Below are 23,165 nucleotides of genomic sequence, written 5' to 3' on the forward strand. Positions count from 1 at the left end.
GTGATTACTGCAACTTCTGAAAAATTTACACTCCTCCCAACAATATATAAATGTTTCTTATACTTCATATATTTTCCTGTCCCCTTGATAACACCTGATAAATTCAAAATTTTTAATATTTGCCATTTCATTTTTTGCAAGCTTCTAACATTTTCTTCCTTCTATACCTTATGTCTGGGGAGCAGAAGAGAAGTTCTTACACTCTAATTACAACCAGCTTAATCTGGCCTCTTAGCTCCTGGGTTTACCTTATTAGAATATGGGCTACTTTATCACGCAACAACTTTAGGCAACAGGAGGAGTCAAAAGCATCCGAAGAACTCTCCCAGGTTCTCTAATCCAGAGCAGAAATAAAATGCGGGAGAAATTTAATTTGTAGAAGCTGGTATAGAGTTACTCTTAGCGTCTGAAATACTGATGCATCTCCAGTGGCTTCTAAAGAGAGCAATGTTAAAAGAGAAAGGATAGAATTTAAGATTAAAATGAAAAACCTATGCCAATGATATGTAAAATGATATTAAAAGAATACCTTAGCTGAATAAAATATATTCAAGTTTCTACAGTCGGATAAATGACTGCCTAGAGAATTGAAAGAATGTAGAGATATGACTATAAAATGAAGATAAAAATGACAGATATGCCAGAAGGCTGGAATGATTCAGCATCTCTGTTTCTACAATGCAGGACTCTGGAAACCGCAGCCCTCTGAGACATATACTGGCAAAGCTTTAGAGAGGATCATTATGCCACTGAAGTGCAAGGTATGCAAACTAACACCATGGATAAATATAATATATAATAGGTCCAATATTTTAGTATTTCAGTGGGATTTAGAAAGATCTCTCATAATAACTTGTGGATGGGAGAGAGTACTGTGAGCTGAAAGCTGGTTGCTTTGAGGTTTACCAAGAATGATACCCAAATCTGCAGCCAGTGCTCAAGGTAAGGCCAGGCTGCAGGACTCTGTCCTTGGTACCACTATGCTCAAAACTCTTAACTCTATCAAATGTGTGGCTAATCCACTGATAAGGAGAGTAGTAAACATGTGATTATCAAGAATACAGACTACTCCTATCAAGTTGGACAGATGGACTAACTCATGTGGGAGCCAGGTTCATAACTGAAAGATGGGAGGGTTTGAATTAAGGAGAAACACCAGTTTTGTTGTTGGATAGCCTTGCGCATGTCTCCGTAAGCCTAAATTTCCTGCTCTGTAAATATGTATGTGCTTCAATAAATAAGACTGAATTAGTTCTGGTACATGATAAATATCCAACAATTTTATTCTCCTCAGATTTCACTAGTTGAATGTGACAGAAATAAATGCACAGAAAACTGAATAAAGTATATAAAATTGTCCAATATCATACATAGTGCTGCTACTCCAGGAAGGAAACCTAGTTCTTAACAGCAACTCATTAGAACATGGCCTGAAAATTCTAGTTGACAGTAAGCTCAATATAAACAAATATCATTACTTCTTTTAAAAATACAATTATATTAATTGATCAGAGGAGGTAATGTTTTCTCTTTTTCTATTATTTTTAGATCACAACTGAGGAAAATGTTCCTCATGATGACCAGGGTATGGGAAACATAGCATTTAAGGCAGGACTGAAGGAAGAAACATGTTTTACCTGGTTTGAAACAACTCAGAAGAGATGACATGGCGCCGGTGCTGTGGCGCAGCGCGTTAATGCCCTGGCCTGAAGTGCTGGCATCCCATATGGGTGCTGGTTCTAGTCCCAGCAGCTCCTCTTCCAATCCAGCTCTCTGCTATGGCCTTGGAAAGCAGTAGAAGATGGCTCAAGTCCTTGGGCCCCTGTATCCACGTGGGAGACCCGGAAGAAGCTCCTGGCTCCTGGCTTCAGATTGGCGCAGCTCAGGCCATTGTGGCCATCTGGGGAGTGAACCAGCAGACGGAAGACCTCTCACTCTCTCTCTGCCTCTCCTCTCTCTGTGTAACTCATTCAAATAATAAATAAATCTTTAAAAACAAAAGGAAGAAGAGATGGCAGATGCATTCACATATCTGAATGACTTACTCGGGAAAGTTCAGAACAACAGGAAGAGTTGGTGGGCTAAGGATCAAGTTGAGAAAGGTCAACTCATTGACATAAGAAATACTTAGGTAGATATAAAAAGGAAAGTTTCCTTGTTAGATAGCATGTTTCCTTTCTCTAAAAATATTGAATCAGGAGTTAGATGTGGAGATTCCTATCTGAAAGAGGAACACAGAGGTGAAACTGTGTGTATGTGCATGCAACTGTGTGCGTGTGGGAGAGTTAAGTGTTTATTGGATGGGGATGAGAAAGAACACAGTGATTCCCACTCTATCACTCATACATAAGGGTCATACATAACAGCAATGGGATACTAAGGCAGGTGATAAAAGGGGAATCTATCATTCAACCAATATGGGCGATACAGTTCTGAACCCTACTGGACAAAACTCTGTGGGGGAATTTTTCATAAAAAATATTTTCTTGAGTTTAAGTGACTGTAACCTTAAATCAGAGATAAGTTGAATATCCAGGAAAGTAATTTTAGAGCAACTTGAAACAGGATAAGCTAAGCAAAAACACAAAATATTCTGGGTGTTCTTCAAAATAAATGATAATGGAAAGGAGAAACTGTAGGATTGCTTCAGTACAAATGAAATGTGATATAAGGTGATAACATGGGGGCATGCGTATTTGAAGGGTAAGTTCATTTTATCCCTTTTTGATTTGAGAAAGTAGGATTTATATGGGAGAAGAGGGTTCTGTTTAGTTAGGGATATAGGGGGCTCTCCCAGTCTCTGAAAGGCCAGGTCTTCCTCCCTACCCTACCCTTTAGCAGCACCTTCCTCTCCATTCTCTCTGTGGATGACCTTAACACTTATTTCATCAAGAAAACAGAGAAATCAGTAGAAGACTCCCATGTCTTCTCAGCAGGAATTCTACCGGCCTCCTTCCTTTGTGTCCTGCTGCTCTGCCTTATCTACTGTGGGCCTATCAGCTTCATTGGGTGTCCTCCACCAATCTCTTCAAAGGCTCTGCTTTTGCTTTTATAGAATCTGAAAATGCTGACCTTGGAAGAGTTAGAGTGGAATGATGGTTACAAGAGGCTGGGGAGGGACTGGGGAGGTAGCTATGTGGAGAGACTGATTAACAGCTACTGAGTCATAGTTAGAAGAAAGATGTCCTGATGTTCTACTTCACAGTAGGGCGACTACAGATAATGATAATACACTGTATATTTCTTTCAGAAAAAAGCTATAAGACAGAATTTTGAGGTTTTTTTTTTACCATAAACATGATGTTTTAGGAAATGCATATTTACTTTGATCCATATGTGTATACATGTACAATGTATACATATGTTGACACATCAGATGGTACTGCACAAATACATGCTTTTAAAATATCAGTTAAAATTTTAAAATTAAAACAAATAACATTCAAAGTATACAACCTCTACAGGTTGTATACCCCATGTCTCTTTCCCCAGTTTTGTTTCTCATCACTGTGAGCATTATTCCTCCCATCCTGGGTATGCTGGCCTCTGAGATTCCTTAACAAGCCAAGCTTGTTCACGGTTTCTGCACTTGCTGAATACTCTTCCGCCAGATCATCATATAACTCACCTTTCATTTTAGGCTCACTCAAAACCATTGCCTCAAAGAAGCCATTCTTATCAATCCTTTTGAACACAGGGCCAGTGTCTTTCTGCCCTTCTACTTTCTACTGATTATCCTAGTTTATTTCAACATGTTCCAAAATCTAGAACAGTACCAGGCATATAGCAGGTGCTGTATTGTTACCTGTTGACTAACTGTATGAGGATCAATTTATAGGAATAGTCAATCAAAAAAGGAGAGACCGTTTTCGTTATAATGGACTTAGGGAGCTACTAAAAGATTGGAGACAGAACATCTCAGTGAAGTATCTGCCTGTGAATGGCAGGGAATCTGTGTGTAGTGGTTTATATCCCAAGCAGAAGGCATGAAAGTGCCAGGGTGCACTCTTATTGCTGTAGAGAATGGAGATTTTCCTGGTGCTATAAAGCATTTCCACCCAAATTTTGAAGGGAAAATCTTTATAACCTCTGTTTAAGATCTAGCTCAAAGCTGGCACTGCATATCCCTGAAGAAGCCACCTCCTGCTGAGAAGCCACCTCCTGCTGGAACCTTGCCTTGATTCTCCTTCCCAAAGATGCCCCTTCTCAGGATGAAGCAGCCAGAGCAATCATTGTCCAATCCCCCTAACAGATGTTAGGGTACATTCTTGTTAAGGGGAGAATGTGAAGAGTCAGATGGGTTAATAGATAGAGTGGTCCCAACGAAATTTCCATATAAAATATTTGCTCCCTCCCCTAAAATGTTATCTTTAGCAAGAACAAACAGGCCATCCTCCTTCCAAATTTACCATGAGAATAGCAAGAGAGCTCTTCCTGAGCCCACAACTTATCGTGAAAACAAATTACCTATCCCACCCTTCTGTATGGGTTTTGTTTTATCATGAGCAGGTGAGACAGAATGGAGAATTATAAATCAGGTCTTTTGATGGGTTTTGTCCCAGCATGGTAACTGAATGCTAATCTGATTGTCAAGTTTGTTTGTTTGTTTGTTTGTTTTTAGAAATTATACTTAAAAACCCAGTGCCATGAGGTTCTTTGGGCTTTTTTCCTCTCTTGGAAGCAGCTCTGGCTGGAGGTCTTTGATTCTAATAAATCTTTTTAAACGTTAAAAAAAAAAAGACCTAGCTCAGTCACAGGTTTGAGAAAGGTATAGGAATATCTCATTGCAAAATAATTTAAATATATGTATGTCTATAGGTCATCAAATTCTCTTCGACCAGATATTACCGACTCTGATCAGGGGAGATTTCTATCCCTGATATCAGAAGCCTCTCTGCAGGTTTCACTGCTCTGCTCAGAAACCGTGACTCATTTCATTTGTTCATCATTATTTTAAAGTTCTGTATTAGTCCATGGCTCCAAAAGGGAAACACAGTATATAATTATGGTGTTACCAGTGTAAAACAAGTATTTAAATGTGCCTGGTTGGCAAATGTTAAATTTTTCTTGAATTGGAAGCTCTGAAATTGTAAATGTAGGGAATGAATGAGAACCCAGCCTGATGTACTGCTGGTTTGTTCCTCAGTACCTCTACCTCTTGGTTGCTCAGAAAAATACTGGTAGGAGCCCATCACCCTAAGCTGTTACCTGATAGCCCACCTCTAATCGAGGGTACTAACCAGTATGGACTGGGATGGATTCTGAGTCTTGGACAGAGGCCACCACATACTTTTGCTTACTTCACATCTTCTGGATGTTTTTTGCACAGAGGCTCAATCGGTCTCTGAAAGTCAGTCTACATCTCATTCTCAGTCAGAATTCTCACCACCACCATCTCCCTTCACTCATTCCTTCAGACTCAGGTCAAACTTCCTATTTACCTAGAATTTATCCAAACTCCACTACTTTGTAGACCTGTGCCCTTGAAAAAGAGACTTTATCTTTCAGGACTTCTGTTTGTTCATCATTAAGATGCAAACCAAAAGTTATTTACTGGAGGTGTTGTGAGGAAGAGATAAAACAATATTTATGAACTGGCTAATCTGAAACTTGGAACGTGGCCATGATGAGTGTGACTAGCATTTTTATGGTTAGCCACAGCACTACAGCCAGACCATTTGTGGACTAAGTTACCCCTGTTATCATGTCATTCTTTTTACTATCTAAACTCTAGGAATAACAAATTATTTCTCGTGTAAGTATTTCTTCGCATTTTTTAAAAAACAAGACCCAAATGCCTTCTGTGCCCACTTCAGTGACCTGTTTCTGCACTATAAACAATAACTACTTACTGATGGACCAATAAAGTGCATGTAATGGGGTTCTCCACATCATTTCTTTGGAGAAGAATCTTATTACAAGTCAGTGTTTCCCAAAATATATAAACATTGAAGGGTGCCAGATGATTTTAGGGGACATAAGTTTTTGTTTTGGTTCAACATCCAAAAATCAATAAACGTGATTAACCACAACAAGCAGAAGATCAAAAAACATGATTATATCAACAGATGCAGAGAAAGAAGATGACAAAATTCAACACCCTTTTATGATGAAAACCTTAAATAAATTGGGTATAGAAGGGACATTCCTCAACATAAGCAAAGCAATTTATAACGAACCCATAGCCAGCATCCTACTGAATGGGGAAAAATTGGAGGCATTCCCATTAAGATCCAGAATCAGACGAGGATGCCCACTCTCACCATTGTTAGTTAACATAGTCCTGGAAGTTTTAGCCAGAGCTATCAGGCAAGAAAAATAAATCAAAGGGATACAAATAGGGAAGGAAGAAGTCAAACTATCCCTATTTGCTGATGACATGATTCTATATATAGGAAACCCAAGGAGACTACTAGAACTCATAAAAGAGTTTGGTAAAGTAGCAGACTCTAAAATCATGGTAAAGTAACAGACTCTAAAACCAACACATAAAAACCAATAGCCTTTGTATATACAGACAATGCCATAACTGAGAAAGAACTTCTAAGCTCAATCCCTTTTACAATAGCAACAAAAAAAATTTAAATACCTAGGAATAAATTTAACCAAAGATGTCAAAGATTTCTATGAAGAAAATTACAAAACATCAAAGAAAGAAATAGAAGACATATAAATGTGGAAAAATCTGCTATGTTCATATACTGGAAAAATCAAGATCTTCAAAATGTCCATACTACCAAAAGAAATGTATAGATCCAATGTAATACCAATAAAAAATACGAACATTCTTCTCAGATCTAGACAAAAATGATGCTTAACTTCATATGAAAATATAAGAGACCCTGAATAGCTAAGGAAATCTTAAACAACAAAAACAAAGCTGGAGGCATCACAATACCAGACTTCAAGATATACTACATGACAGCTATTTTTTTTTTAATTTTTTGCCAGAGAGAGTTATGGACAGTGAGAGAGAGACAGAGAGAAAGGTCTTCCTTCCATTGGTTCATTCCCCTAATGGCTGCTATGGCCAGCGCTGGGCCGATCCGAAGCCAGGAGCCATACTCCTCCTGGTCACCCTTGAGGGTGCAGGGACCCAAGCACTTGGGCCATCCTCTGCTGCCCTCCTGGGCTACAGCAGAGAGCTGGACTGGAAGAGGAGCAACCCGGACTAGTACCCGGCACCCCAACCAGGACTAGAACCTGGGGTGCTGGTGCTGCAGGCAGAGGATTAGCCAAGCAAGCCACGGTGCTGGCCACATGACAGTTTTAATCAAAACAGCCTGGTACTGGCACAAAAACAATCCTGTAGAACAATGGAGCGGAATAGAAACCCCAGAAATAAATCTACACATCTACAACCAATTTTTTTAAATATTATTTTTCTCTTCTTTTTTTAAAGATTTATTTATTTATTTATTTAAAAGGCAGAGTTACAGAGAGGCAGAGGCAGAGAGAGAGAAGTCTTCCATTCACTGGTTCACTCCCCAGATGGCTGCAACGGCCAGAGCTTTGCCCATCCAAAGCCATGAGCCAGGAGCTTCTTCTGGGTCTCTCATGCAGGTGCAGGGGTTCAAGCAGTTGAGCCATCTTTTACTGCTTTCCCAAGACATAGCAGAGAGCTGGACTCTTTGGAGCAGCCAGAACTAGAACTGGCACCCATATTGGATGCAGACACTGCAGGTGGAGGCTTAGCCCACTACACCAAAATATCAGTCTCCCAACTTAACTTTGACAAAGGAACAAAAAGCAACCCTTGGAGCCAAGACATCCTCTTCATCAAATGGTGCTGGGAAAACAGGATCTCCACATAGCAGAAGTATGAAAAAAGACCCCTACCTTACACCTTACACAAAAATCCACTCAAAATGAATCAGAGACCTAAATCTAAGATGTGATATCATCAAATTACTAGAGAACATTGGGGAAATGCTGGCAGACATTGACATAGGCAAAGACTTCTAGGAAAAGACCCCAGAAGCACAGGCAATGAGAACCAAAGTTAAACACTGGGATTACACCAAACTGTGAAGCTTCAGCACTGCAAAAGAAACAGCAAAGTGAAGAGGCAACCGACAGAATGGGAGAAATTATTTGCAAACAATATAACTGACATCAGATCAACTTCCAGAATCTGTAATGAGCTTAAGAAACTCAACAAAAAAAATCCAATTAAAAAATGGGCAAAGGACCTGAACAGACATTTTTCACAACAGGAAATTCAAATGGCCAATAGGCACATGAAAAAAATGCTCAAGATTGCTAGCCATCAGTGAAATAAAAATCACAGTATGGAGATACCTCAGAAATCTGAATATAGACCTACTATACCATACGACCCAGCCATTCCACTCCTGGGAATCTACCCAAGGGAAATGAAATCAGCAAATGAAAGACTGATCTGTATCCCCATGTTCATTTCAGCTCAATTCACAATAACTAAGATATAGAAACAACACAGATGTCCATCAAGTGAAGACTGGATAAAGAAATTATGGTATATATACACCATGGAATACTATATAGTGGTAAAAAATGAAATCTTGTCCTTTGCAACAAAATGGATGCAACTGGAAACCATTATACTTAGTGAAATAAGCCAGTCACAAAAGGACAAATACTATATGGTCTCTCTGATCTGTGGTAACTAATAGAATACACAAAAGGTAATCTATAGGAGTCAAACTGACTCTTTGAGATGTGATGATTTTGAACAGCCCTTGCCTTGACTGTTGGGGAACAATGTTTTTCTTGTTTGCTTGTTTTGTTCTTTACTTCTTTTTTTTCTTCAAACTAATCAGTGAACTCTCTACTTGGTGTACGGTTAATCTTATGAGTATAAAAACTAACTGAAAAGGCCGGCGCCGCGGCTCACTAGGCTAATCCTCCACCTAGCGGCGCCGGCACACCGGGTTCTAGTCCCGGTTGGGGCACTGGATTCTGTCCCGGTTGCCCCTCTTCCAGGCCAGCTCTCTGCTGTGGCCAGGGAGTGCAGCGGAGGATGGCCCAGGTGCTTGGGCCCTGCACCCCATGGGAGACCAGGAAAAGCACCTGGCTCCTGGCTCCTGCCATCGGATCAGCGCGGTGCGCCGGCCGCAGCGCACCGGCCGCGGCGGCCATTGGAGGGTGAACCAACGGCAAAGGAAGACCTTTCTCTCTGTCTCTCTCTCTCACTGTCCACTCTGCCTGTCAAAAAAAAAAAAAAAAAAAAAAAAACTAACTGAAAATTAATCTCTAAAAAATAAGAATGGGAAAGGAAGAGGGAAGAGGAAGAAAGGTGGGAGTATGGGTGGGAGGGAGGTGGTGGGAATCATCATGTTCCCAAATCTGAATATATTAAATGCATGAAGTTGTATTCCTTAAAGAAAATTTAAAAAATCCAGAGTTGGGAACATTTAATATCTACAATAGAAAAATATAATTAGCATATCAACTCACAGATGACAGGTTTAGGATAAAGCTAAGAAAAATAAATCAATTATATTTGCTTAAAATCATATTCATTATAGCACAGAAAAATTTGTGTATATGTAATGCTATAACAAAAAATGACGAAGATGACATGTGAGTGACCAAACTGTAGGAAGCTGTTTGGATCATTTGAGGCTGATGAACAAAAGAGGAGCATTAATGGGCCCAACAGCTCTATGCTACAGTAAATTACATAAGGTACCTCCTCACTCCTTCGATGCCAGTCAAGCAATCCAAATTTCATGCAGCCTGATGCTCCAGAGTAGCTTAATCTTGAAACCCTGGATTGAGGGTCTCCCTAACCTGGAGAGTAGGTGAATTAATGTTTCTCTAGTGCAAAGGCAGTAGAGGGAAGACTGTTTCCTTGCAGCTCATATGCATGTATCCTCAAGTCTTTGTGTAAAACATTTATGGACCCTTAGGAGGATGTGATAGGTGTTGTCACATTCACTTAATCAGATCTGGAGCAATGTATTCTGTGTGGACCTGGAGCAAGGCATTCAACAAGTGCCCTTATTCCTACAATACAGGGATCTCAGGAAATGTTGGGACACTATCCTAAGTCATCATAAATCATTTCCCCCTAAATGGCACACTGGAAGTGTTACTGCTTAAAAATCACCTCCTGCCTATGAATTCCCTTATTGTATTTCAGCCGTGTTTACTAGGCCTGAGAACAGCTCAAACACAATAGACCATCATTTCTCTGAAGCACTAATGAAAGCTACAGCACTGAACACAAATCAAGCCGCTTGTTTCACCCAGTGCTATTTGAGGAGAGCTCAGTGTGTACCCCAGTCACATAGCAAACTGGATCAGTTCTCCTGGGGAAATCCTTAATGTGCACCACACCTGCCATAATGAGTAAGTTCTACTTTGCATTGCACTATTTATAGATGCCTGCTACTTTCACACATTTTTAAAAGCCCCCTTCTACAGCTAACAGTTGAACTGAACACTCTCAGCTTGTCAGTTTTGCTGCTAAATGGTGCTTAAAGTTTTTCTGCTGGTGTTATATGACTGCATAGACACTTTGTGCTCAAACAGAAACAAATGAGGCTAGGAGGATACCTCTGCCCTTTAGAAATCTCCAGCTTCTAGCTGACCTATATTCCATTCAGAAGTGTTCTGCAGCAGACATTTTCCAGAGAAATGTCATATTTGGTAGAGTCTCAATGCAGCATAATCGGAATCAGAAAACGTGTGGAAATGCTACACTTTTCAGGAGTGTGACTGGTCATAAAGTCACAGACTGCACAGAGAAACTGCGATTTCTGCTGAGTCACTCATTCTGCAAGACTTGACTGATCTCTAATGATTGTTAAGCCCTATTCTATGCACAATTCTATGGAATTAGGGCAATGAACAAAACAACCTACAGTATCTACCCTCATGTAGCTTATACTGTATATAGAGCTGGAGAAATAAAAAAGGAAATACACCTATCTGTTAATTTCACATAGTAGTAAATACTAGGGAAAAACAAAAAAGGAAGGAGCAGGATCTCAGATACAATTGCAGTGCGATCAATAATCTTGACTTGGTGTTTTGAGAAATTTATCTGTAAAGTGATACAATTTCTCAAATGTTCAGTAATTGTAACAACTGGAGACACCGTGGCTTTGAATTTTCTTTATGCTGATAGTGAGGGGTTTGGTAGTGTACATCCTACTCCTTAGCTCCCCATGGTAGTCACCTTGGCCAAATGAGGGGCAGATGGAGATGAAGGGACAACCTGCCCATAGTAAAGGTGCTTGTCTGTTTATACTAGCCCCAGTGATTATGTCTTCAGTAATAGCAGAGTCTGACCTAACGACTTTGGAATGCATTTGTATCTGTTCTTTGTATGACATTTCATACTTGGTGGGTTCAACCGACTTTGATTTCCCTTCTCTGAGACTCACTCATTGTTAGAGAGGCTCAGTGATGGAACTTAACAGGGGAAGCAGAACAGGTCAGAAAATCAGAGTAAATGCCCATCATACATCTGAATAGTAGTATTGCTATAAAGTCCTAGTGTAAAAGTCACACTATCTATCTGCTGTCATAATGAAAATTTAGACCAATGAAGCATCAAATTGTGTGCATCATGAAGACAAGAAAATGCTGAATACAGGAGGAAGAACCTTTAAAATTCCTGCCCTTTCCCCTTCACTCAAGCTTGCCAGCCTCTCCATGGTGTCAAGGGTACACAATTATTTCTCAGACTTTTATTTTTCAATAGAGGCTGAACCTTCCTGAATGTACTCTGAATAGCTTGACTGTTCATTCTTAGGGCTACTGGACATTTTCAGACTCTCAGCTTCATATTTTTTATATCAACTTCAGTCCATTACGACCAAATTGACATTCTAGGAGGGAGAAAAATCCTACTCAAACTCGCATGGCCTTATCCTGAATACAGTCTTGATATAATTTTCCTGAGTACACCAAAGTTGGAAATGTAATAGACATGAGGTCCTCACATCTTCCTATATTTTTCACCTGGCCAGAATTCTTGGTCAAGACTAACATAAGCAAAGAAAAACATCCTGTGTGGAAAGAGGAGACAAGTCAAAGAAATAATATACCAACTCCAGTATTCCATATTTCCTCTACACAAACATTAGACTGCTATGATTTAATGCCTCAGCTGTAAGTGAGCAAAGTCACAAATTATCACAAAAGTCTATCAGGCCAGAGTCTATACAAATTTCCTCTAATACTTCAGACAATCATTTCAAGGGGACAAACTGCATTCACTAGTAATCTGCCCAATAAAGGACAATCAGATCAACAGATTTTTTAAAAATAGATATATATATATATATATGTGGCAGAATCTGTTAATTCAAAAGATCTTTTCCCTTGGAATTTATCTTATCTTTAAAAATGGGTCAAAATGAGATTGAACACAGATCTCCTTAATATTGTTAACAGAATGTAAAGTCTCTAAACATCAACTTTAGTATCATAGGGACACTCATGTCATTTTTTTTTTACTATCACCATCATTAAAAAATTTACAAGAGCATATGAAAGTCTAAAAGTCTTTTTATTTTTACATTTTATGCCATAAGAGACATGATTAAAATGACAAGCTCCCAAATAACATTAATAATGCATTTCCCCTTTATCCAAACCAAATGTATTTTGCTCCTAAGAGATGTTTAATCCATTCCCTTTTTTGGGAAGAAAAAAGAAGTGGGGGATGAAAGGATTTAAAGTTAGAACTGGCATTTAATGAAAGACACATATTTTACTTGTGATTATAAAATAATTGCTGCATTAATTTTGAGTTCAGACAGTAGTGTTTGATTTAGAAATGAATGAAAAGCAAGTTATGTTTCTGCTAACATTCTAGCTTACTTCTATAGGACAGAATTGTTAAAAGTTATAGTTAATTATGCTATGAAAATACTGGAGTCCATGTTCAGAATCTCACCTTTGTTTATGGACATTTGGTCCAGGAAGCACCAGATCTATATTTATAGAATCAGTTTCAAAGAATGAGTTAAAGTGTTATAAGACTTGAATTGAGAAGCTTGCCATTACCCTTTTCCTCCACTATGCCCCACCCATTCATCAAAGAAATTATTCACACAAATGGTCAATTGCAGTCACTACTATTGGAGCCTTGGGAATAGAGCTATAGGATAAATGCAGATGAATGTCATCTAGCTCCTTTGAAGTTTCAGCCTTCTTGCATTGGCTTAGTCCCTGTTGTGGGGTGGTGGTTAATACTTCAGGGGACACATCTGTCTCAGAAGGTTCTTCTGCACTGAGATCAGGGGCTGGGAGGTGGGAATTTGGTCAGCGATTAAGACTCTGGCTAGGACACACACATCTCACATCAGAGTACCTTGGTTCAAGTTCCGGCTCTGTTCCTGATCCCAGCAATGCAGATCCTGAAAAGCAGGGGTGATTGCTAATGTTGCTGGGTCCCTGTCATTCACATGGGAAACCTGGATTGAGCTCTGGGCTCCCAGCTTCAGCTTGACCCATCCCTGTCTGTTGTGGGCATTTGGGGAGTGAATCTGTGGTTGGGAGCTCCTCTGTATGTCTTTTTCTCTCTGTTTCTCAAATAAATAAAAATTTAAAAGAAAGCTCAGGGGCTGGTAAAGAAATAGAGCTCTCTTTAAGCTTTCTTTTGTGTGGTGTGCTTTTCTGTCGATATATCTTTCCTTGCTACCAACACAGTAATAATAACTTTTTTTTTTTTTTGACAGGCAGAGTGGACAGTGAGAGAGAGAGACAGAGAGAAAGGTCTTCCTTTGCCGTTGTTGGTTCACCCTCCAATGGCCGCCGCGGCTGGCGCACTGCGCTGATCCGATGGCAGGAGCCAGGTACTTATCCTGGTCTTCCATGGGGTGCAGGGCCCAAGCACTTGGGCCATCCTCCACTGCACTCCTGGGCCATAGCAGAGAGCTGGCCTGGAAGAGGGGCAACCGGGACAGAATCCGGCGCCCCGACTGGGACTAGAACCCGGTGTGCCGGCACCACAAGGCGGAGGATTAGCCTAGTGAGCTGCGGTGCAGGCCCAGTAATAATATCTTTAGCAAGGTAGTATTGGGACACGAGCATAGGAGAAAGAGACCAAAGCTGTAAAATTGCATCCAGCTCTCACAGTTCAATGTGGTACAACTTAGTCAACCAGAAGCCAGTTGCAGGATTTCTCTGTGGAAGTTCCAGCAAATAACATAGAGCACGCCTTTACTTGACCTTCTCCTTTGTGCATTTGCTGCTCACTTGTGCACTGCACAGGAACAAAGGTAGACATGGCAGCTGTCCAGACAAGACTTCCCAGTGCTGGGACAGATCTCTCTGGAAGTGACTTCCTGCCCAAAGGTCTGGGAGCACTACCTTCTTCGTTGTCAGAACAAGCATTCAGAGTACATTGAAGCAAAAAAGGAAAGAATCAAAACACTCCCAAGTTGCTGGTCAGGAAGCAGTTTCCCAGAAACTCATTAATTTTTCCCGTCATATAACAGTAACAATCAGCTTTTAAACATTGGCATTTTAACCCTCCGGCTGGTGCAGCCTGTTTTCTTGGACTATACTAAAGAACTAAGATTCGGAAGACCTCTGACTCCTTTGGCCTCTACCTTATGAAAGACGAAGAAATGGTTTGTTTCTGCTCAAATTCTAGGAAAACCACCTGTGCAACCTACAAAAGCATTCATGATTCCAGTGACTTAAGTCTGAAACACACAGAGGAAAAAAAAAAAAAAACTGTAACAAATCACTTGTGTATCACAAACTAAGGATTATGATGAGCTGATTCTGTGTCCCTATGATATAACTTAAAGATACTACTTAATGACTTTCAAAAAAGAGTCTAGACCTCAAACACATGCTGTGATTTAGGATGTGACACTACAAAGCCCATGAAAGGAAAACATTAATAACAGTATGTTTGTCTAAAATCACAGAAAGTAGTAAGGCAGAGGGAAGTCTCTTGTCTCTTTTCAACAAAGGAAACTGAGTACCAGCTAATGTGGAGAAGCAAAGAGAGAATTGGTGGATAACTGACATTCCTGACTTCAAACATTCGGTATTTTCTTAATACTGACAAGGAGAAAGCAGAGAATCTAGTCCATGGCTGACTGCAGGTGTTTTTCTAAATGTGACCGACACTAAGAATGACCTTGTATAGGATGGAAAAAAAACATATCTTCTCACTAAGTGAGGCCATCAAATTACAGAATTCAAGTGACTGCAGCATCTTCAAGGCACCAAAACAAAGATACATATATCGTTTATAAGTCGTATACTTTCACAATGAATCTAAGCCTTCAGAATAAAAGTAACCATGTCATTCTTACAAAAATAAATAATCACAAAAAGAAATGCTTTAAAGTTGGACTCATTCTGCTCTTTATTCAAATGGAAAATTCCCATTTTCACTGACAGATTTGCCAGACCATTCAACTTAATGTCAGAACACTGCTTTATTTCTCCTGAATTGCTAAAACTGTTGTACTCTAAAATCCTATAGTTAAGCTTTAGCTGTACACAAATAGCTTGTTTAAAATCTATAAGCACATTATTTTTGAAAAATATATTAATGTTTTTAATGCTTTTCTTATGTACAATTGCTTCTACAAAGAGTTTTTCCATGAGTTACCTAGTTTAGATAAAGTTTTGAATTTCCTTCCCCCTTTAATTTGAGAACTTACATGCTTTTGTGTCATTCTTAAGATCAAAGCTTGTAAATATTGAAGTTTTAGAGTACAGACATTTTAAGACATTTCTCCAAAATGTCTTGTTGAAAAAGTATAGATACTATTTATTGTATTACCAGAATCCAAATCACACCTTCCTAAGGAAACAAAAGTCCAGGAAATTTACAAGAATAGTTCATAGGAAGCAAATGCAAGTTCAAAGAGATGAGAAGAAAGGAGTAATTTTCATTCAGCATACATGATCTGCTACTGAAATTTTGAACACTTTTGTTCTGACAAGTTTGTCTAAGCAAAGAGATAGATGCTGCTGTGAAAGTCACGCCCTGAAAACAGAGGTGAAAGGAAGTAAATGAGTGACAGTTGATATAAATTCAAGTCATTTTACAAAGTATTCCACAACGTTGGATTACAAGATGAATTCACATACATTGGCAAGTTTTTCTAAAGTTTAGCTTTTGTGATTATTGTTTGAACAAGTGGTGTAGAATGCAGGCCACACTGTAGGAAATAACATGATTTTTATTACCAAGTTGGAACTATTTCAGATCATCAAATAACAGGATTCAAAAGTAAAACAGCTGAAAAATCCAACAGTCTGGTCTAACCTGGAATGCTCTGTCTCCTCACAGCCAATGCTCCATCAGGCGGCTTTGTCTGGCTGGCGGATTTAGTGTAGGGACTCTCATCTGCAAAGGTACAATGAAGGGTTGGTTAATTTCCATCCAGTTTCTAGTGCGTGAAGATCTTTAATGGATTGCAATCCTTCTGCCAGCGAGAGGTGATATGGTACAGTAGAAAGAGTTGGTAGACCTCATCCTAACCTTGAGTTAGGTATGGGACAAGTCTTTGAAAATGTTTGGATATTATTTCAATTTCCTATAGAAGAGGAATAAAATTCTCACCTACTTCTTTGGGTTGTTGGGATCAGAAGCTGGTAAGCATGTGAAGACATTTATAAAATGGCTAGGAAGTATGCAAATGTAAAATATAAATTATTTGTCTCCTATATTCATTGATAAATGAGTATCAGTGAATATATGTTATAGAAAGACCAAAGACAGAATAAAATGGCTCAATGGGTATTAAGAACAACCAGGTAGAAGAACAAAGGAAATGAAAACAAATTAGTATTTCCAATAAGCAGATGATGAAGTATTAGTATCGCAGAATAAAGACACACAGAGTTAGTAGCTTCTTGCTGGATGTGTGAATTGCCCTCCAGTGTAAAGCAGAGGTGTAGGGATGTTCAGAAATAAATAAGACTAGAGAGCCAGGCTGAGAATAGCAAAGGAATGATGGCTTGGCAAAAGATGTGTCTTGAAATGAACTGATTTGTCCTCTCTTAGAAAGAGATGAAAATAACTTGCAGAGGGACAAAAAGAGCAACTGAAAAGACAGAAGGTAGGCAGCTCAGTGTGGCTGTGAGCATTAGGCAAGAAGCTGAATGACTGATGACACTGGGTGTCAAGATCATAGAAATGGTGGACCATCAAATCCTAAGTATTTTTTGACCTAGAAAAGGATTTAATCTGACTTGAAATACACAGTAGTAACGTACGGTGGGAATCATTAAGGTTAAAATATAAAAAAAAAAATTCTTCCTAGTTTAGATGGGGATGTTTGTATAAAGTACAAGAGATATCTGAGAAACAACCTTAAAAATATCAAGAATAAGATGTATATGATCTGAGTAAATACAATTTAGAATGATTATCAATATATTCAGTCAAGCTAGATGACTCAAATGTTACTTCATGCCACAATATAAGGTCATTGTTGTCTTAACAGGAAATCATTAAAGTATTAAAATTAACCACATTGCCCGGCAAGGTATTAAATATAACAAGGATTTAATTCAGCAACAAGGCTTTATCATCTGAACACATTAATTCTCCCAATTAAGTGGTCTGTGTTTCAATATTGAAGATCTTCTTTCTTCTTATGCACACCTAGTTAAAAGGGTTTGCAATTTCTTCTCAAAACCTAGAAGGTCTTAATGAACAATGACAAAGAGAGAAGATTAACACTGCTGTAAACTGCAATTAAATTAAAGATTAGAAATCACACTGTCCATGCTTATGTTCCATTTGTCACACAATTCTTTATATACTTCCAACCATAAAGAAAAACCATCAACTTTCAGTTTTTAATACAATTATGTCATCCTTGTTGCTTTAGAGGCAGTACCTTAGGACTTAGACTCTTCTCTTTGCATATACAATTTTGAATATAATCTATAACTATGAAACAAAATGTAAGCACACTCTGCAAAAGTCTCCTTTGCCCTTCATTTGCACCTTAGGACTTGACAACATTTATCACAGTTAATTTAAGTATCAGGCAATATGCTTCATATATCTCCTATTAAAACTACTCACTTTATGTTAACAACTAAGATTATTTGCAAGACTGCTTTAAAATTATGTTTCATTATCCCAAAATTGGTATATTTATGAGTACTGAGCACTGAGCAAGGTGATAAAGGTCATAATAATCAGGTTCAGGGACAGTACCTTGGAAGTCTAAATGCTTTCCTCAGTTTTTGATTTGTCAAGAGTCCAGCCAATTAAAGTTTTGAGTTGAATCCAGTGTTGGATTTTCTTAAAGGGCAATGAGATATTTGCCCAGGAGACTCTGAGGTTATCTGTACTTAATTTTCTTTTAAGGAACCAATTCTTTAGGAATTTACCCAGCTTGCATTATAGAAGTAGTCAACTCTGGTAAAAGGTTTTCTCATTTATATTTGAAAGCAATTTCCTTGATTTAAAGCCAAGCCAGTCTAGTCATGCACATTCTTAAAAGGTTGAAACTGAATTATAGATGGCCACCTGGCCAGCTCTACATCACCCTATTCCCCATCCCCAATCTCAGTCCCAGCATCAACAGTGTCCTTAATGATCATAGGCAAATTATCTGGAAGCCAAAAGTTGTTGGTTAAATAACCAGACTGAAGTTTAATATTATCTAAGAATAGCTTGCCAAAGTCAATCAGCAAAAATTCATAATGGAGGTGAGGCAGAAGCTGGAGGCACAAGCTTGGCAATATTTATCACAGGAGTTAAGGAGATCATAGCAACAAAGTGGCATGATACTACTTAACCCTTGCCTTTTAGGAAACTTAGTTTCCAAGAATTGCTCTTTGCTTAAACATATGAGGCACTGTGGGACTTTTATAAAAAAGCATCCAATGGAATGAACATCAGCTCCCTTGACGTGATTTACTAAAATGCAACTGTTGATTCAAACTTTGAAAATAGAAATGAAGACAAGACATTGAATAAATCAGTGATCGATGGCCCCCTAATAGCATCTTAAACAACAAGAATATAGAGAGTGCACAATGTTGTGAAGAGCTATGGAAGTTTCTATTGTGATCTTCTCATATGGCTCTTACTGAAGACTTGTAGATATATCCAAGAATGTCATGCCTATCAGGGACAGTTGAGACTATTCTTTGATTTTGATTCTTTGATTCAGTTGAGACTAAAGCCCACAGTTGCAAATATTTAGAGGGATATACATTTAAATTGGGTCTTTTTCAATCAAAGCTCATTCCTCTTTATCTTATTACTTCTTGGACAGACAATGAGCTTTCATAGGTCATTTGGTCCTCATGTTTCTGTATCACAAAAATAAGTAGCCATACACACCATACATGCCAGTCAATCCCTATGGAGAATGTAATGAGTCACCACAGAAAATCTTTGTGTGTGTCTACAAATCTCGTTTTCTCCTTCCTCCACATATTTGTAATGGAAGAACACTTAAAATGGTACAATAGGACTTAGTTATACTTTTAGTTCATTGGAAAATTATTTATTTGAAAGACAAAGAGCGAATGAACACCCCTATCCCCTACTTAATTCCTCAAATGCCTGCAATGACCAGGACTGGGTCAGACTGGAGCCAGGAGCTAGGGACTCAGTCCAGGTCTCTCAAGTGAGTGGCAAGAATCCACTTACTTGAGCAATCACTACTGTCTCTAGAACCTGAATTAGCAGGAAACTGGAACTGGAAGTCAAAGCAAGGAGTTGATTCCAGGTACTCCAATGTGGAATGTAGGCATTTAAACAGCTATGCCAAATGCTAGCCCCTTTCCAGTTCACTTTTATGAAGCTAAAAATTTAACACAAATATCAATACAACTCATTGTTCCCCAGTACGGGCCTTAAAGGTGATTGAAATATAGGATCTATGTTAACACTTTATTTCATCAGGGAGATATTAACTAGACTTTCAAGTTCCATACAGTTTTATAAATGAATAAAAAATATATCAAATAAGAAGAGGAACAGAAAGTAGACTACAAGCATATCTACATATATATCAGCAGCTGGCACATACTAAGTCTTCATTAAATATTTGCTGATGGTTGACTGAATTGTATGTAACTTCTCAAACCAGAGTATTTGTTGTAAACAACCAACCTGTAGTATATAAACTTTACTCTTTTTATTTCTGTTTTTCTTTTTCCAAGGTTTATAGTCTAATGCTGTTAAAGTCATGTCCTCATCCAAAAGCTATTAAACACACTGACTCACTGTAAATTAAAAGTCTGACTTTTTATTCACTGATATTAAAACATATTTTCTTTCTTTTTCATTCAGTCTATAGAAGGATTTATCAAACATTCTTTAAAATAATTCCTTTAAACAGAAGAATTTTGATCTTCACACCAGACTCAGCCTTGACTTTGATGGTGTAGGATTTTACAAAGGATCTTTACTGGAAGTCAGTATAGAGGCAAAGCTGGCATTCATCTGGTGAGCTACTGCTCAATGAAATAAGTACTGCAAATAGTCATGAAGGGCATCTCAGGGTGTCAGAACTGCCAGCCTTTTCTACTGAAACCTTAGTAGCTGGCGAATCACTGTCACAAGGTGATCTCCCACTGCTAGGGGCTTGCCTATTGATCATAACAAGGAAGAATGTGGGTCCCTGTACAGTGATGTCCCATGAGGCTGGGGAAAATGCCTTCCATTAACAGTGAGAACTGATGTGGTGACAGAGGCATAGAAAGGACTTAGTCAAGCATAGACTTAAAGAAGAACAATGCGGGACCATCTGTCTGTCTCATTCTCCCGATTTGGCCAGTCTCTTCATGTGCCAAACAGATCATTTGTTTTGATTACATATTCTAAGTGAAGCAGGTGTTTATCAACTTGGAAAACAAACAGCAGGCACCTTATGAGCAAGGTTGCACTACGTATCACCAACAAAGCTGAAGTTGGAGATGGGAAAATCCTAATTGAGGAAGGGATTCAAGTTCTTTCCTATTCTGTTATCCTCCAGGGATTGCCTGGCATTAAACAACATCCAGGTGTAATCAGGCTGCTTCTTGTCGCTCCATCTCCCACCTCTGCCATTCCCAGGGTCTCTGCTTACCAAAGGAACTGGATATGATTACAGTTTCTGGAAGCTCTTGCTGTGTTCGGGGCAATGCTGAAGAAACAAAAAAATTTCCTTTGGCTGAGACTAATCAGCCTATGCAAAACAATTCCTAGCAACCAATTATGCACAATAGAGGCACCTGCTAAGCCAGCAGATCCCTTAACTTCTTGATTAGAAAAAAAAGACATTTCATGCAGTTAAACATTATGACCATTTCTTAGCAGCAGGAGACAGGCAGCTCAAGCCACAATGCTCATGCATATCTTTAGGAACTCAGAAGAAGGCTTTGTTTTCCATAAGTAAACAAAAGGAAACCCATTGTGAAGGGAATAATCTGTCCCTGGAATTCAATCCAATTCTACAACTGCTAGTGCCTACTACACCTATCGCGCCTACTGCGTGCAGCCTAAGAATCAACATGGATGAAGGATACCAACACTTTAAGTGGAAAGACAATTGTGGAATTCTTGTTACTTCATAGGTTTCAGACTACAATGTGATGCTTCATTACCTGAGGAGGACAACGTGCATGGGCTTAGGGAATGGTGGGGGTGGGGCACAGCAAGAGAAAAGGAGATCTAGCAGAGTGAACTGATCCTGAAATCTGAAACCAAAAAATCAAGAAACAAGCCATTTTAGGTTTTCAGCCGACATGCAAGTTTTGTCTGGTGGGGAGCCATGATTTCTTATTCCTCAGGCCCTGTGAACTTCTCAGCCCAGTCCAACATGAACCTGTTGTGGTTCCTTCTTGTGGACACCAGCCCTACAGTTCAGTTTATTGCCTTGGTAGTTGGATGGCACACTCTAAAATTTAAGCAAGATTTCTTGAAGGATAGTTGCCAAAGGGTTTTGACAACAGGACTTAATTATGTCTTTCTCTTTTTATTAAAATTATGTAAAACTACAATCACAATGCCCCACATGTTTAAAGAAATACAAACTGAAAGATATGATCAAATGTCCCTTCATCAGTTCAAAACCATTCTTCATTCATGATTACAACAGCTTTATTTTTCTAGGGCCAAACAGAAGAAGAGCACTCTGGTTCTATTTTAAGTTAAAGGCTTGAGGTCCAACATAGGGTTTAGCTCTACTGATTTGGCATGCCAAGACTATAAACCAGATAGCTGCCTGCAAACTATCATAGAAGATGAATTAATTTCATTTCCTTCCCTAACCTGATAAGGCAGCCCACTCAGCCAAGTGTCAACCAAAAGGCAGCAGGAATGCACCTGAGCTGGATGGTAGGAAGCAGAGGCAGCATGCTGCTCCATTATAGTCTTTTTCCTATTAAGGGAGAATTTCCCCTTCTTCCATCCCTTTTGTTGGTTGTTTTGCATCTGCATGGCATTAATGTTTATTCTTGACGCTGCAGGTTTCCTTATAGTTTTATAATTCAGACACAGATGTGCTTCATATTCTTAAAGGGACTAGATCTTTTGCTTTTTGAACATTAAAAATCCATCATCCAAAAAGAGCACAGCTTCATTTTAAAAGAGATCTCTGGTGGTTTCTTCACAATGCTAGGATGTCTTCTAAAATTATATTAATCGTAATCACACGGCATTTCAATGATTACCTGTTCCAGCTAAAAAGAATACCAACCATACAGTTAATGTTCTTGTAGGCCTATCTTATAAGAGTATCTTTTCTGATATCTAACTCTTTGCTTCTCAAAATGTGAATGCAGATCCTTGGGCCCCCAGTGGAACTAGGAAATCACAGTGTGCAGTTACAGATTCTTCAGGTGATTCATATGCACATTAATGGTTGCGAAACCCTGTTCCAATTGATATGGCCTACAGCAATTGCACAGGTAGTGTGAGGATACCCCTGTTCTAAAGGCTCTCCTGGTTGTGACAGTGACAGATACCAGTAGTATCAGCAAACACAGTAGTATCTTCAGGTCTCAAACACTGCAATTATCGAAGTATTATGGAATTAATTCTTCAAAATGAAATGCAACAGGCAGACATTTGGCATAGTGGTTAAGCTGCAACTTGGGATGCATGCCTCCCATATTATAATCCCTCGGTTAAGGAGGTCTGCTTCTGTTTCCAGCTTCCAGCTAACACAAACCCTGGAAGGCAGCGGGTGAAGGCTCAAGTGCTTGAGTCCCTGTCACTCATGTGGGAGACC

At 39.0% G+C, this 23,165-nt stretch overlaps 1 protein-coding gene across 14 annotated transcripts in view; it reads right to left on the bottom strand.

The window, feature by feature from the left end:
• Window positions 1–23,165, bottom strand: part of GRIP1 (glutamate receptor interacting protein 1) — a 737,425-nt gene that overhangs the window by 185,792 nt on the left and 528,468 nt on the right. For 13 of the 14 annotated variants that reach the window (XM_051846410.3, XM_051846416.3, XM_051846414.3 and 10 more), the window contains exon 2: window positions 16,241–16,321. The exons of the other annotated variant lie outside the window; for it this stretch is intronic. In XM_051846410.3, the coding sequence (XP_051702370.3) occupies window positions 16,241–16,321 (81 nt within the window). The remainder of the gene's footprint in view (window positions 1–16,240; window positions 16,322–23,165) is intronic. 14 annotated transcript variants of the gene reach the window in all.

The sequence above is a fragment of the Oryctolagus cuniculus genome, chromosome 11, assembly GCF_051225735.1.
Source record: "Oryctolagus cuniculus isolate XC-2025 breed Fujian yellow rabbit chromosome 11, ASM5122573v1, whole genome shotgun sequence".
In the NCBI taxonomy this organism is placed as follows: Eukaryota; Metazoa; Chordata; class Mammalia; order Lagomorpha; family Leporidae; genus Oryctolagus; species Oryctolagus cuniculus.